General features: G+C 53.5%; 1 protein-coding gene across 4 annotated transcripts in view; it reads right to left on the reverse strand.

Moving 5' to 3' along the window:
• Positions 1-362: 362 nt before the first annotated feature.
• Positions 363-15250, reverse strand: part of Plcd3 (phospholipase C delta 3) — a 46438-nt gene continuing 31550 nt past the window's right edge. For 2 of the 4 annotated variants that reach the window (XM_074045602.1, XM_020171631.2), the window contains exons 2-15: positions 12694-12855; positions 12379-12607; positions 11878-12007; positions 10573-10801; positions 9806-10007; positions 9515-9659; positions 8696-8848; positions 7300-7443; positions 7026-7176; positions 6240-6356; positions 5372-5538; positions 5008-5143; positions 4772-4921; positions 363-4647 (exon numbers count right to left, since the gene is read on the reverse strand). In XM_074045602.1, the coding sequence (XP_073901703.1) occupies positions 4547-4647; positions 4772-4921; positions 5008-5143; positions 5372-5538; positions 6240-6356; positions 7026-7176; positions 7300-7443; positions 8696-8848; positions 9515-9659; positions 9806-10007; positions 10573-10801; positions 11878-12007; positions 12379-12607; positions 12694-12826 (2187 nt within the window). In that variant the 5' untranslated portion in view covers positions 12827-12855 and the 3' untranslated portion in view covers positions 363-4546. The remainder of the gene's footprint in view (positions 4648-4771; positions 4922-5007; positions 5144-5371; positions 5539-6239; positions 6357-7025; positions 7177-7299; positions 7444-8695; positions 8849-9514; positions 9660-9805; positions 10008-10572; positions 10802-11877; positions 12008-12378; positions 12608-12693; positions 12856-15250) is intronic. The other 2 variants (XM_020171639.2, XM_020171648.2) reach the window with 2 other exon arrangements.

Here is a 15250-nt window from a genome sequence, read left to right on the forward strand (position 1 = left end):
ATTCTGAGACTGAGCAGTGTGGACAATCATGGAGGCTGATTTCGTTAATCAAGTCCCTCTTCCATGCCCTGGGTCTACTTCCTTTAGGAAGTCATCCTGCCAGGTGGTAAAAAGGGCTCTTGAGCCACCTTTTGCCAAACTTACAGGGATACACCCCCTGTGAGAGTTTGCATTTTCTACTTCCTGGGGTGACTGGTAGTTTGAAGAGGACCTCGGACCTCCTTGTAGTATCTGGGACCCTGTGGAGACCCCATCAGTGCAAGCCCACTTAGCTCATCTTAGAGCAAAGAACCAGCACCCTGCTGTCACCAGGGTAGCTGGACAGAGATGACATGGACTGATACCCAGGCCTTTTCAGCCCCAGCGTCTGGCATGTGCCTTCTAGCCTGTCAGCCATCTCTTGCTGTGCTCCTCTCTATGTCTCCTTTCGAGGACACACGGCCCACAATGCAGCAAGGAGTGGGGCCTAGAGGCATGTCTGGACTTGGCAATGTTGCCATTGTCTAAGTGGTTTTCAATGATGCTATTTTGCGGATTTTTGTGATGGCAGTGGTGGGTATGGGTGCTGCCAGGGTCTCCAGAAGTAACCAAGCTTCTGGTCACATGGTTGCCCACATTGGCATTCTTTAGTGGTGTTCAGCCAAGTGGCCTGGGAGGATTGGGCTGTGAACTGTCAGCAAGCCACATCCAGCTTCCTCATAATTCTTGCTCTAGGAGAAACCCCTGAGGGACAGCATGATGTGTGCAGGAAGTTTCCTTGTTGTTTCACCTCTCAGCTTCTTGTAGGGAAAAGAAGCCTTAGCCTGAAGCCAGGCTCACCCTCTTCCCACAAACTGAAGCCACTCTACAGACCAACGGGGATTTGCTGTATGTTCTGGTGTGGTTTGCCAAAGCTGGAGGAAATTGTGTTTGGGATGGAGGCTGTGCCTCCATGGGAATGCTGCCCACTCTGCAGACTGCTGCTGCAGGCAGCAGCTCATGTGGTGGATTCTCATTAGAGGCTTCTGGGGGTCTTCCTTCTCCCCCCTTGTCCTGTGCTGCAAACTAGGCACCATCAAAGGTGGGTGACCTTTGACTCCAAGATACCCAGACCAAAGAAGCTGCTGTTCTTGGCAAGATGCTCACCGACTTCCACAGACAGGAAGAGTCAGAGAGGCTGGGGTGCCTTACAACTATACAGACATCAGACTCAGAGCACCAAGGGCGGCACATTCATCCAGCCCAGACCTCTAAGAATCAAGGAACAAAGTACTCAAGTCTTTTCTACCTTGGGCAAGAGTTGGAACTTGAAAAGCTCCCTGAGCCAGGTCTAGGCTCAAGTTGCTTCTCAGATTTGGGGTACACATGTCTCTGGAGTGAGTTTTTGTTTGGTGACCTTGGTCATAGGATGGGAAGAGTGAGTCTCAGGTGGCTGCTCTGGAAGAAGCAGATCTGGCAAAGGCCCCAGTATCTCCCTCCTCAAAACCAAGGCCTGCTGCTGGGTCTTCATGGTGGGGGTCAATCCAGATCTACAGGAGTCAGCTTAGGGGCCGCTCTTAGTCTTGTTTTTATCCAAACCATCCTGGGTTCTTCACTTGCCCCCTTCTGGAATTTTGGACCAGAGAACACCATCACGGGGTTCACAGAAGCCTTGTAGTATGAAGGTACCATGGCAGGCTTAAACCAACAAAAGTAGGACCCTGGGTCCTTCAAGTTGACCTGCCCCAGGCAGCCACTGTTGAGAGGCCTCTCTGGACCTGGCCTCCACCCTTTGCCACCCAGTCCTCCTGGCTGCCATGTTCTGAAGATGACCTTTACCTCCTGCCTTTGGATTGGGTCTACATTTGGCCTTAGCCTGCAGTCTGTGTAGGGAGAGAACCTGGAAGAAAGGAGGCCTTAGCTCTGGGTAGAGGTCTACATAGGGCTTATTTTCCCCACATAAACCTATTTCTGAAGATGATGGTGTCTGAAGTCTGGCCCATGCCAAGCTACTCAACACCTGTTTTTTTAATGGAAAGTTTCAGGCCTTGCCTGCAACTCTTCTTCTAGCTGTCATTTGCACCCCCCCTTACTTAAGCTGGCTCTCTGAAGCCCAAAGGCAGTTGTCCCTATGGTCTTGAGTTCCTTCCCCAAAGATGACTAGCACTTAACCAACCTTAGTGCCCAAAGGCCTTCACCAGTTTCATGGTCTAGGAGAAAAGGACTATCAGGTTAGGGGAGAGGGCAGGAGTGTCTCTGGAGGCAGCCTTCTTGTGGCCTGGTCTACCTGCCCCAGCACAGAGGAGACCAAAGCCTTGGTTTTGCCCTGCTGCAAAGTGAAGGCAGGCCTGCAACAGACCACCTGGGAAGGCTGTTTAGGACAATTCCATCAAAATGTTGACTGCTACAGGCACGTGCCACACCTGGGGACAGGGTGGGGGGAAGCTTCAACTTTTTATCTTGGCATTTCTTTGGGCTGTAAGGGGGCATCCATTTCCAGGGTGGGGGAAGAAATACCAAATGCATTGTTCTGCTCAGTACATCTCACTTGTTTCTAATAAAGAAAGCAGCTGAACAAACCCATCTCTCCTGGTATTTCTCTGGTTGGCAGGTGGCAGTAGAACAGATGGAGTTCTGGGGCCTGGCTGACATCTAGACCCCTAACCCTGTATCCCTGCCCTAACCAGGCACTCTGGCTCCCAAAAGCTCAAGCTTCATTCCTCCCCTAATAGCTTTGACTGGGAGAACAATCCTATGAGTGGCCTCCAGAACTAAAACTGATGTTTTCCTTGCCTCTACCTCCCATGCTTAGTTCCTGTGCCCTTCCTGGCCTTAAGGACTCTGGCTCTTTTACCATCAGTTTTTTTTTTTTTTCTGGCACTGGGATTTGAACTCAGGGCCTCACACTTGCTAGGCAGGCACTCTTGCCACCTGAGCCACTCCCCAGCCCAGACTCTGGCTCTTTCTATGCAGTTTGCTAGCTCTGTGCTCTCATCCTAGCCATCTACCCTGCCTCTTGTTACGCCAAACCAAAGAGAAGCAGGGTGAGGGCTTGGCTCTGGGCCTGTTTTACACCTGACAGAACCCCTAGCCAGGCCCTGAAGGGAGCTGATCCTTTAGGGGCTAAACAACTCAAATTGTTCTTCATACACTAAAATTAGCACCCACCGTGGGGCTGCCTGGCTCTCCTGATAGCCCTGGGTACCAGTTGCCTGGGCTGCCTAGTCCAGTCCTTCCAGGCCCCTCAGATCCTGGTCATCCTCTAGACACACAAATCCATCAGGACCAAATGCCACTCCCAGGAACCAAGAGCAGAGAGAAGCCAGCACTTCCTGCCTCTGGCTACAGGAAGGTGGAGACTGCCCCAGCCCAGGCTTGGGGCTAATGCAAGGCCTAGTCTAACCCCAACCCAGGATGTCAAGCTCTTCCCCTGTCCTGTGCTGTTACTGCTGCCTAGTGGAACCTAAATTGCCATAACTCCACAGTTAATCCCATAAAGTTCCCTTTGTGACAGGTTTAGGCCCAGGGTTTTTCTCAGATCCTATCAACTGATACCTCACACTCTCACCATTGTCACAGAGGCCACCCTCTACTTTTTAGGCCTTCATTTGGTTGGCTGGAGGAATGGGGCCCATATTCTTGGAATGTGCCCTCCAGAACAGACAAGAGGTCTTGAACTAGCTGAGCCTGGAAAGGGACTCAGGTCCTGCCTCCTCCCCATTTAGGCCACTTATGTGTATCAGGGGAGATGACCTTGTGAATTAGTGTCCTCAGCCTTGTGACACTGGTAGCAGCTTTAAGCCAATAGTAGGGGTCAGGGCTATTTTGAGCCATAGCATCTCCTATGGCCACTGCCTTAGCTGTTGTAGATAGATCCAAGTCCCACCAGGGGAAAAGGCCCAAGGGGCTGCATCACTCCAGCTGGTCCCTCTTCATAAGCCTGTTAGTGTGGCGCCATAGAGGTGCTCTCGCTGGGGGTGATAAAGTAAATTTGCTTCTTTATTTTTAAAAATAGATACCCTTCTACTGCCCTCTTCAGGGCTCTTCTATGACACAAATTACAAACCTAATGTAGAGTTCCCTAGGGCACTGCTTCGGTGTTCCCTTATTCTCCCTTCTTGCTTTCAGAAAGGGAGGGGAAAGGAGGGGGAGCTCACGTTCAAGAGCAGCAGGGGAGGAGGGCTGAGGGGCTAGATAATGCCCAGGATGGAGACATCCCCTTGTGGGGGACAGGCTAGGATGGTACTGCTAGGGGGCTGAGGGTTCGCAGGCGTTCTGTTACCCAAGTCTAGCAGCAGCAGGCCTGGATCTTCAGAAGCCACCAAGAAGGGGTGGCTGAGACCAGGGGAGCTGGGCCATTTCAAAACCCCAGGGGTAGAGTCCATTAAAGTCAAGTGATCAGGTCGACAGAGCACAGATCACAGGCTAGTCCTTCAGGAGGAACCCAGCAACCCTCAGCACCCAGGAGAGGCCAGCACCTGGCAAGTGGGATAAGTGGGCTTGAGGGGCTGTTACTCCCAGATCCCTCACTGCAGAGAACAGGGCTCTGTGCAGCAGTGCTGACTGGCACCTGCAGGACCCTGGTAGGTCAGTCAGGCCCTGAAGAGTGCTGGATGCTGATGTGGACGAACAGTGTGGCTGGAGACAGCGAGGCCCCGTCCTTGGAAAGCAGGTGGATGTGACGGTACCCTGTGGGGAGGGGGGCATCCAGGAATCAGATGGTCCTCAGCCCCAGGAAAAACAGACTCAAAGATGAACAGGACCCAGGAAGCTTGGACCTCATCTTGCTCCCTCCCCACCCATTTCCACCAACCTTGCTTTAAACTGTTGAAAGGCAGTGTAAACTGGCCCACAAAGTCATTGGGAGAGGTGCTATCATAATCTTCTACCACGAACCGGACCAGCACCAGCTCTGGGGCTCTCAGCTGGAACTGCAGGGTCTGCCCCCAATGGGGGTTGAAACCTGGCGCACAGGCATGGCTGTCAGGCTCGCCTGCCCTCCTCTCCTGACTGCCCACCTCACCCCATTCCCACCAGCTGCCCACACACCATTGTTGAGTACGTAGTCAGTCTCCTTTCGAGCACAGTCTGCGGACACTCCATGGATCTCCACACGTACCAGGGGGTCCACAATGGAGCTGGGCTTCTCAGCATTCAGCTTGGGTAGCTGCTGGGCAGTCAGTACCTGAGGAAAGGAGAAACGGCAGCTTGTGCGTTATCCCTGCTGGAGCCCATGCCACCCTGGCCTTCTGCCAGGGTGAGAATTCCTTTACCCTTGGCACTCAGATGCAAATATTCAGGCCAGCCTCATGCGAGGCCTATCCTTGGTCTCCCGTGTCTCCTTCCCCTTCAGACTGGCATCTCTCCAGAACTAGCCTTGACCTCAGGCTGGAGCTTGGTCCTGGCTACTGACCTGGACTGTCAGAGTAGTTCTGGAAGGTCCAGGGCACTCGGGATCAAAAGTTGTGTCAGGTTGCCGCAGGCAGGCAGGTTTCAGGACATAACCGCACTGCCCATTGACGAGGAAGCGCCCAGAATTAAGGTCCATCTCGTAGCCTGGGGTCTGGAAGTTTAGGGCCACTGTGGATAGCAGGGTTGAGCGGGGGCTCTTAGTGGCCCTTTCCTCACTGCTCAGATTCAGTGGATGACCATGCTGGAGAGAGGACTTGGTTCCTCTCCACAGGGACCCCAGAGTCCTACTGTCTGGTTAGTGCTGTCCTGTTCCCACCAGGACTTACAGAGAGGGGCTCATGACAGCTAGAAGACCCAGTCCTCACTGTCACCTGTACCTTCTCCCTGCCATCCCTCAAGGATAGGAGGGTGGGATTAGGGTGGGAGGTGCTGGAGAAGCCTCCACACTCAAGGCCAGGCCTAGGTCACAGCTAGGGTCTGAGGAACTGGGGTTTCCATACCTACCCCCAAGGGGCTATGCTCCTTTCTTCTGGCAGGGCTCAGTGTCCCTCAGAGCCCACTTTTATCAATGTTGACTTAGTGGGCCTACCAGATGGCTTATGTGTATGGGGAACACAGGGGAGTAAAAATTTTTAATGTCTAACTTTATAAAAATGTGACACTGTCGAGAACAAATGAGCCTGATTTGATTTTCCCATCTATATTGCCAACAGCTTTTTAAATACTATCAACAAAATGCATTTTTCTACTTTCTGGAAGGCCATGTAGCCCTTTCACTGCTGAAGCTACCCACTGCCCGGGAAACCACACAGAAACCACACAACCTAGCACCCCATCCCCCCAAAGTGTACCCAGCAGCTCCCACTTACCCAGCTGACAGCCGGAGTTCCACATCTCCTGAGGGTTATAGTTGGCTGAGTTCATCCGCAGCCCCAGTGGGTACACACGGGTCAGTTGGCGAGCATTATGCCTAACAAAACTGTTCCCTGGGGCAGAGTTTGGGCCAGTATTGTGATAGAAATCCCTCCCCCCAAGCTCCTCACTCTCTTCTGACCTAGGGTGACAGAGGACTCATGGAGGAGGCTGCTGAGGCCAGAGAGAGGCAGGGACGCCCTCTGGCCACACAGCCTGGCACTGCATTCCCAGCCCCCAGTTCCCACATTCCCCAGTCCCCACACTGAACACCTGGCCTCAGGCTGACATTCCGTGTCACTAATCACTCATCCTGCCTACACCCTCCTCCATGTGTGTTCCTTGAATCCTTGCCATAGGTCATGCTTCCTGGCCTTCAGATAACCTGTTCTGTCTGGAAGTCCCTTCTCCCTCTCCACCTGGCTACTTCCTCTTCACTCTTCAGGTGACACATCTTCTCAGGCACCACCTGCTCCAGGAAGGCTTCCTTCTCAGTCCTTCCTGCTGGGCTCTCCAGCCCCCACCACAGCCTGACTGATCACCCCATCTGTGTCTCATCTACCACTAACCCATGAGCACTGACTAAGAAGGCAGACACAGGCCTCTCTCCCATCTGAGGCTATCTACTCACACCTAGCCTGGGGTTGGGCCCTCATTCCTGAGCAGGACACCCCTTGGTTCTCTTAGGAGCCTGCAAGGCCCTGCCATCCTCCTGCCCCCAGATGCCCGATGTTTGCTCCTACCTGCCTCCCTGGTGAGCTTCTTGGCCTTTCGCTCACTGAGGGAGCTGACCTGGCAGGGATGTGGGGGGCCAGGGCCAGGGCGCAGCGTCCGCAGGCGGGTCGCACAGCAGTACACGGCCAGAGCGGACAGTTCCGGGGAGATCTGCTTGGCCTGGGAGACCAGTCTCAGCAGGAGTCCCCTGGCTCAAGCCCCTTAGTCTCACCTCCGTTCCCTTCTGGGCCTCACCCACCCATAGCTCTGCAGTAGGATCCAGTCCCCTCCGAGCTCACTCACCTGCCGTCTCTGCTCTGCAGCCTCCACAGTCTCTTCTTCCTCTTCCTCTTCCTCCTCTTCCTCCCTGTCTGATAAAATTCGGCCATCCTCATTCCGAGCAGCTGGTAACTTCTTCCCCTTCACCAGGACCCGGCCTTTCAGCTGCTGTAGAAGCCAATGTGGACGGGTGAAAACCTCCTGCCCATCAGGGCAGCCGGTGGCCAGTCAACCACCACTGAGAGAGGGGCTGAGGGCAGGAAGGAGACAGACAGAAGCAATGTTTCTATTTGGAAAAAGTGAGAAATAACCTACAAGGCCATCAGTAGGGAACAGGTAATAGGGTGCCTCCAAACGTCACAATACCAGGCAGCAGCAGCCATTTACAAGAGTGGCTCAGGATTGAAAGGAAAGACACATTCTTTAAAAAGGCTCTTTTAGGGCAGGGCATGGTGGTCCATCCCAGCACTCTGAAGGCTGAGGCAGAGGGATCTTGAGTTTGAGGTCAGCCTGAGTTGCATAGTGAGACCTTGTCTCAAACAAACAAATAAATAAAAGACTGTTATGTATGTAGGTGTGTATGCATAGGAAAATTCCGGAAAGACTCACAAGAAATTTGAACATGGTTACTTTTTGTGAAATAGTATGAGGTGAGCCTGAGTAGAGAAAAAAAAAAAAACCATTTTTCATAGTTTACCCTTCACAAAGTTTGATTTTTTTAAACTTATGTATGTTTTTTCATACTGACAACAAAAATCAAATCTCATGCCCACATAGAGATGGATCGACACTGATGCATATTTGGGGTTGGGAGGAGCAGGAGGAGGAGGTGGGGTGTTCTCTCCAGGAGCTTAGAAAGTATGAGCATCCTGAGAGAGAGGACTAAATGCTCTGGGGTTTGGCGGAGAGGAAGAAGGCCCCTCATGGCCCCAGAGCTGAAGAGGTTCTTAACACCCAGGAAGAGGTGGCTCCAGCTGAGCTGAACATTTTCTTTAAATTTATTTTTGCAGTGCTGGGGGTGGAAGCCAATGCCCGGTGCATGCTAGGCAAGTTCTCTACTGCTGAGCTACATCCCAGCCCTCCTGAGCTGGAATTCTGTTCAGGTTTGTACTTGGCTAATTCAGGCGGTTGGGAAGGGAGGGCCAGGTGAAGAAGAGTGTCAACCCACGCCTTAGAGGCAGAACCGTGGGCAGGGAAGGCCAGGCCATAGAAGGCCTTGAGTGCCAGGTAAGAGGACCTAGGCAGGAAGGGAGAGCCAGTGAGAGCAGAGGGACAGAGGGGTGGCAAATGGCAGATGAACAGAGGAGCAGAGAAAGGTCAAGGCAGAGAAAGACCACAGGTAGCATGAGTGGGGCAGGGCGGTGAACCCCAGTCAGACCTCCCCCACATCCCCGCAAGGCTGGGGGTCTGGAAGTATCACCTCCGGAGACGGCAACTCCTCAGGGCTCTGGGGATCCAGTGCCTGTGTCACCAGCATGTCTCCCAGGATGGTTCGAAGGTGGCGGGCCATGGCAGCCTGCTGCTCCAGCCCACAGTGGTTCTCAAGGGACAAGATGACAGGGTAAGGGGACAACTGTGAAGGGAAGGGCAGCAGCTCAGAGCCACTCACCCTTCCTCTGCCAGCACCTCCCCTATACCCAGTCTCTACCCCCTTCAGGACAGAAAGGCAAAGGCAGGACTGTATGGAGAACCCACACAGAGGGACCAAGTCTATGGGATGTGGGCCACCCAGGGGCCACTGTGTGTGTGGAAGGCCAGAGGTCAGATCTGGGGCCTCAGGGAACACGAGGACTATGTGGGAAGCTGAGGGCAACTGTGGGGAATGACTTTCATAAATACTCTTTATGTGTTAATGACACTGACCATGTCAGTTACGTTGCCAGTCTTGTCCCATCACCGGCTAATGGTGAGGTCTGAATACCTCAAGAGAATATGCAATGTTTATGTAGACGCCACTGCTAAGCTTTTAAGCTGGAGGTCATGACTCAAATGTCCTTCCCTACCCCCAAGGTTTTCTCCTGGAAATCTGGTGATATTAACACATTTGTTAACCATGACTGTGGGAGGAGGGAGCATCTCAATCAGCATTATTCTACCCATTAACCCTGCAGCACTTGGTGAATGAACGATGCCCTGGGAAGGGCTTGCCTTTGGAAGAACTAAGAGCCCCTGGCCTGTAGATGGGGCACAAGATCACCAGGAAGGCCCTGGGACTGGGCATGGTGTCCCAGGGGCTCACCGTGAATGCGTGGTCCCGCACAGCTTGGACCACGTCTCGGAAGAGGATCTTGGAGGTTAGCGTGTGGCCATGGTAAATAACAGGCTCCCCTCCTGGCCCCTCCCAGCAGTCCAGCTCCACACAGCGACATCCTTGAGCAAAGGCTCTGGGAACGGACAGACAGATGGACAGGCAAGGTGTTGTATGGGTGCCACAAAACAATGGGCAGGCTGAGTCACACAGACCCAGGAATCCCAGAGTAAGGGTTGAGCCCCATATCCACCTCAGAGCTGGGCTCCCCCACCACAGTACCTAACATAGGCTTCAGTGCTGCTGGGTCCCCCGATCTGAGAGTCAGTCAGATAGGTATTGTGAGAGGAGGAGATGAAGTAGTGAGTGAGGGGCTGGCTCATGTCCTGGAATACACAAGTGTGTGCCATGTCCAGGGCAGCCCCCTCAGGTGATAACAGGTACATCATGAATCCATCCAGTGTCATCAGTTCATGTTGCTTGGCTACAGAGAAGGGCAGAAGAGACTGAGATCGAGGGGGCCTCAGGTTCGTATCCCCGTGACTCGCTAACATAGTAATAACGACTAGACTACCTACTGACTGCTTTCATAAGCCATGCTTTTTTATTTTCTTTTTCTTTTGGGCAGTACTGGAGTCTGAACTCAGGGCCTTCCACTTGCTAGGCAGGCACTCTATTACTTGATCCACTCCTCCAGCCCTGGGTTTTTTGTTGTTGTTTTGTGTGTGTGTTGGGTATTTTTGAGATAGAGTCTCATTAACTATTTGCCCAGGCTGGCTTTGAACTGCAATCCTCCTGATTTCTGTCTCCATAGTAGCTAGGATTACAGACGTGAGGCACCAGTGCGGCTAAGCCACGCCTTTAATCTTCAATCCAACCCTGTAAGGCAGACACACTACAGTGATATTTTACAGGTGCGGAAGTAAAGTCTGGAAGGGGCGAGGGAACAGGTCCAGGATGGTGTCCCAGCCAGTGATACCAGAGCTAGCCTGGCTGGGAACTCAGAGTTGCCAGGGACTTTGCCCAACCACCCGTTTCCCCAGACCCACCTGTCTCATTGAGCTCATAGGCCTGAATGAGCTGCTGGGCATGGGTCAAGGTGGCGCCATCCTCGCCCTGGTCCTCCAGGAACTCCAGCAGCTCGGGGGCACTCAGCACACGGTCCTCACCCGAGTAGCGATGGAAGATCTCCTCCAATTCAGGGCGTTTCAGCAGCCTCCGCAGGAACTCCTCGATCTCGGTCCCCTCCAGCCGCTCGTTGTTGGAGTGGTCACACTCCTGGGAAAAAGGGGGCAGGGTCTCAGAGGAGGGGAGACTCTCAGAAACCTGGCCCATTGACACACCCCATGATGTTACAGCTGGGAAAGCAACAGCCCCGTTTCCTGAGTGGAAAAACAGCCAGATTCTGGACACAGCCCATGTGCCTGGTGAACTGCAGCGCCAGGACTTTAGGACGGTCTCTTCAGTTTGGTGTCTGTCCCTTGGCACCATGACCTACCCCAGGAATCAACTGTGGGAGGAAAATGATAACCCTGAGGCAGGACTGAGTCCCTGTGCCACAATGCCCCTCCATGTGTATACATCAACGTCCTGACATTTACACCTGGTCCATGAGCAATAAATGAATCAGAATTCATAGAGTAGCCCACATAGAGCTGTCGCCTAGATACAGGTGCCATGAGCCCTCCTGTCTTTTGGGGTCACAGACTGGTAATAGTCAGCCTCCACACAGGTGTCTGCCATGTGCCCCACTGGTCCACAGGTGCAGAGCTCACCTGTGTTTCCTGGAGCTCCCACACAGACACCTGTGGAGATGCTACAGGTGCCACAGTGGTGGGCCCGTGGTCTGTGTGCACGAGTGTCTACTCATGACTGTGCTCCTGTGTGCAAGCCACATACAGTCACTTGTAGCAGCAGTGCCCTGCAAACTGAGAGACATAAACACATCTCTACTTCTCACTTTGTGAGGCAAGGAAGGTTCTGGGCCCTTGGCTTCAGGGGAGGGGGAAAAGGTAACTAGGTGCCTTTCTTCAGGAAGAGGCATGGCTCTGGTGCCCATGGCTCATGCCTGTGTTCCTAGCTACTTGGGAGGCTGAGCTGGGGAGGATGTTAGTTCAAGACCAGCATAGGCAAATAGTTCTCAAGACCCCATCTCCAGAATAACCAGAGCAAAATGGACTGGAGATATAGCTCAAGAGTAGAGCCATATCTTTGCAGACTTGAAGCCCTGAGTTCAAACCCTAGTCTCACAAAAACAAAAAAACAAACAACAACAACAACTGGCTGGGGGAGGAGCGCCAGTTCCTCTTGGCTGGGGGAAGCAGAGTGGTGGCAGGGCCAGGGGCAGGGTTCACCTTGAAGAGGTGGTAGGCATACATGTCATTCATGTCCACGTTGACCATCCTGAGCAGGCTCTTGATCTCCTTGAAGCTCATCTTACTGTCCTGGTTCGAGTCTGCCCGGTGCAGATAGGAGTGGATCCAGGTGTGGGTGCTCAGGAAATAAGAGCAACAGACTGGGCCCACCACCCCCCACCAGCTGGCAAGTCCCAGGTAAGTCACCTCTACCTGGGTCTGGGGGATTGCAGGGACTAGGGGCTGGACTTTCCCCTGGATCTGTGGACTCCCTGAGTACAGTGCTTCTTCTGAGGGGGCTGGGGCTCCCCAAACTGGAAGGCCCCACCTTCACTTGCAACCCTACTGGAGGAAGAACTCAGGCCAGACCATGGGGAGTGTCCCCACCCTCAGTTCCAAAGACCAGGGGCTGTCTCAGGCTGTCCTTAAGGAGAGAGCCATGGCTCGCCTGGGACAGGGGCTGTGCAAGGGGCGTCCTCCCTCCGTGCTCGGGCAGGATATTGGTCGAGGCGCTCGCGCTGGCTCATGGCGTCGAGGCGTGCCCGCAGCTTGGCCAGGCCGCGCACCCAGCGCTGCGCCTCCTCGGCCGTGGGCGCCGCCAGGTCCAGGTTTTTGCGGCGGCCCTTGAAGGCGATGGTGAGGCAGCGCGCAGGCGCGAACGCGCCCCCGAAGCGTCGCAGGCCCTCGGACTGGTGGCCCTCGCGAACCGCCTCGATATGCTGCACGAAGACTGCAGGCAGGGCCGGGTCAGACAGCGGCCACCGTGCCCGGCACTGCCCCCTCGCCCTGCCCGATGCCACCCCGGTCCCCGCTCACAGATGTGCTGCGACGGCGCGCGCGGGATGCGCCGCTGGAACCACACGCTCAGGCCGTCCTCCTGCAGCCGGTACAGCCGCTCCTGGTGCCAAGTGCGCGAGCGGATCTTGCGGAGCCGGGAGCCCCGCAGCATGGCCAGGACGTCCTCATCCTCCGTCAGGCCTGAGGGGGGACAGGGGCATCGTGGGACCTGGCTCTGCCAGAACCTCCCGCTGCTTCCCCCAAGCTAGACCTGCCGCCCCGCTCCCTGAGCCTCCCAAACCCAGCCCTTCCTCCCTCCTTCCTTCTTCTTCCTTTCCCTGCTGGCCCCTTTGCTCTCCTCATGGTAACACGCCGCCATCACCGGCTTTAGGCTTTGCAGCCCAGGACCAAGCATCCTCTCCAACAGGCCCTCTGTCCTCCATCCCAAACTGCAGCCTCTGCAGTTTCCCAGAGCTTAACAACCTGCAGGCAGTGCCTGGGACTAAGACCTCACTATAGGTCATCCTTTCTGCTGGTGTCGTTGCTCACGCCAGTAATTCCAGCTACTGGGGAGTCAAAACAGAAGGATCACGGTGACTGGGAGGACACCAAGAGCAAAGTTAGCTAGACCCGACCTCAAAAACAAACTAAAGCCAGGTGCTCGTGGCTCCCGCCAACAATCCTACCTACTTGGGAGGCTGAGATCAGGAAGATCATGATGCGAGGCCAGACTGGGCAAATAGTTTGTGAGACCCCATTTCCAAAATTACCAGAGCAAAATGGACTGGAGACGTGGCTCAAGCAGTAGGGCACTTGTTTTGCAAGTGTGAAGCTCTGAGTTCAAACCCCAGTCCCACCAAAAACCAAACCAAAACAACAAAAAAGGACTTCAGGGTGGTGCGTGACTCAAGTGGTACAAGGCTTGTTGAGCCCTGAGTTCAATTCTCAGTACCAAAAAACTAAAACTAAAAATAAATCATCCTTTCTGCCATCCCTCCATCAATGCCTGCAAGCCCATAACCTGCCACCAGCAGCCTTTTCCTTGCTGTGAAACTGCAGCTATCAGAAAAGAAGTCTCACTATCTAACGTACGTCTGTCGTACTGCAACCCAAGCTCCTCAATCCTGCTTCCCCAAAGCTGAGAACAGCAGAGATCACACTGCCATTGGAGACTTGAGCTCTCCAACCATAAAATACCTACTGAAAAATCCAAAATTCAGCAGCAACCCTAAGCACAGAGGTCTCTACATCCTGACCAACAACACCCTGGAGAGGCTCTGCCTGTCCTGGCTCAAAGCCCTGGACCAAGCACTGCCCAGCCTGGTTAGGGACCTGCTCTGAACGTCTCAGAGGGAGTCACACCAAAGGGTTACAAGCAGGGACCATAGGAGGGGTGGGAACCAGGCTCACTACACTGGAGAGCCCACACCCTTCGAAAGGAGGAAAGAGCCAGGAGTAGATGAGGTCCAGAGTTTCCAGAAAACAGGAATCTGGAACTGGATGCAAAGCTTCTACATTTTTTAATGTTGGCAACTAAATCAAATTGCAAAAACAAAAAACCAAAACCACTGGAGCCAAGTGAAACTCCATAGCATGCCTCCCATCCTCCCTTTCTTTTAACATGTCCCACTGCTGAGTTTGCCTTTGGGGCCCCTGCAAACTCTGACCTGAGGAATCAAGCCTAAAACCCTGGACCTCACCCACTAACTCACTATCTTTCAGAGTTTTGTAAGACCCCTCCCCGCCCCACCCTTCTTTGTAGCTGAGTTTTTCAAAGACAAGCTCAGCTACCACTTCCTACAGGAAGCCTTTCTTGATTTGTCATCAAATGGGAGTTCTCCCTCCCTGACCGCCACTTTTAGTTAAAAAACAACAGCCAGGGATGGTAGTGTACTTCTATAATCTCAGCACTCAGGAGGCTAAGGCAAGAGGAGCTTGAGTTTGAGCCCAGCAAGGGCTACATAGCAAGACCTTGTCTCAAACAAACAAAACCTCAAAAAATAAAAAACTACCACCACCACCAAACCCCTATATTGTAATCTCAGGAGACTTTAATAAGCAGGGCAGAATGAGGTCTTATCTCCCCACAGTGCTCATCAAAGCCTGGCTCTAGCTAGTGTTTATGGAAGGATGGGCAGATGGACAGGAAGGCAGGACTAAATGCATTCTACCCTAGCCAACCCTGCCCTGTCTTTCCCGAGTTCAGGGTGAGGCTTCAGGGTCAGGGTTTCTCAGCCCTGGCTGCATCAGAATCACCTGGGGGCCAGAGATGTTGACCCCACCAGGTGTGGGGTGGAGCCTGGGCACCTGCATTTAAAAATTTTACCTTATGGCTTTGCAGGTGACCATGACTAAGACTTAGGGTTTCAGAGGCGCAGGAGAAACCTCCTTAGGTGGCTATGTTTCCCTGCTGGGCCCTAACAGATCCAAGCGGTCCCTCCCAATCCTGGGTCAGAGCCATAGCCACTCTTGACTGAGTGGGGGGATAATCATAAAATAACAGCAGGAAAAAATGAAGGTGGATAGCCAGAAAGTAGGAACAACCCAAGTGTCCTTCACAGATAAATGGGTAAGATGTGGCACCCAGATCCAACCG

This window comes from Castor canadensis, chromosome 11, assembly GCF_047511655.1.
Source record: "Castor canadensis chromosome 11, mCasCan1.hap1v2, whole genome shotgun sequence".
Taxonomy (NCBI): Eukaryota; Metazoa; Chordata; class Mammalia; order Rodentia; family Castoridae; genus Castor; species Castor canadensis.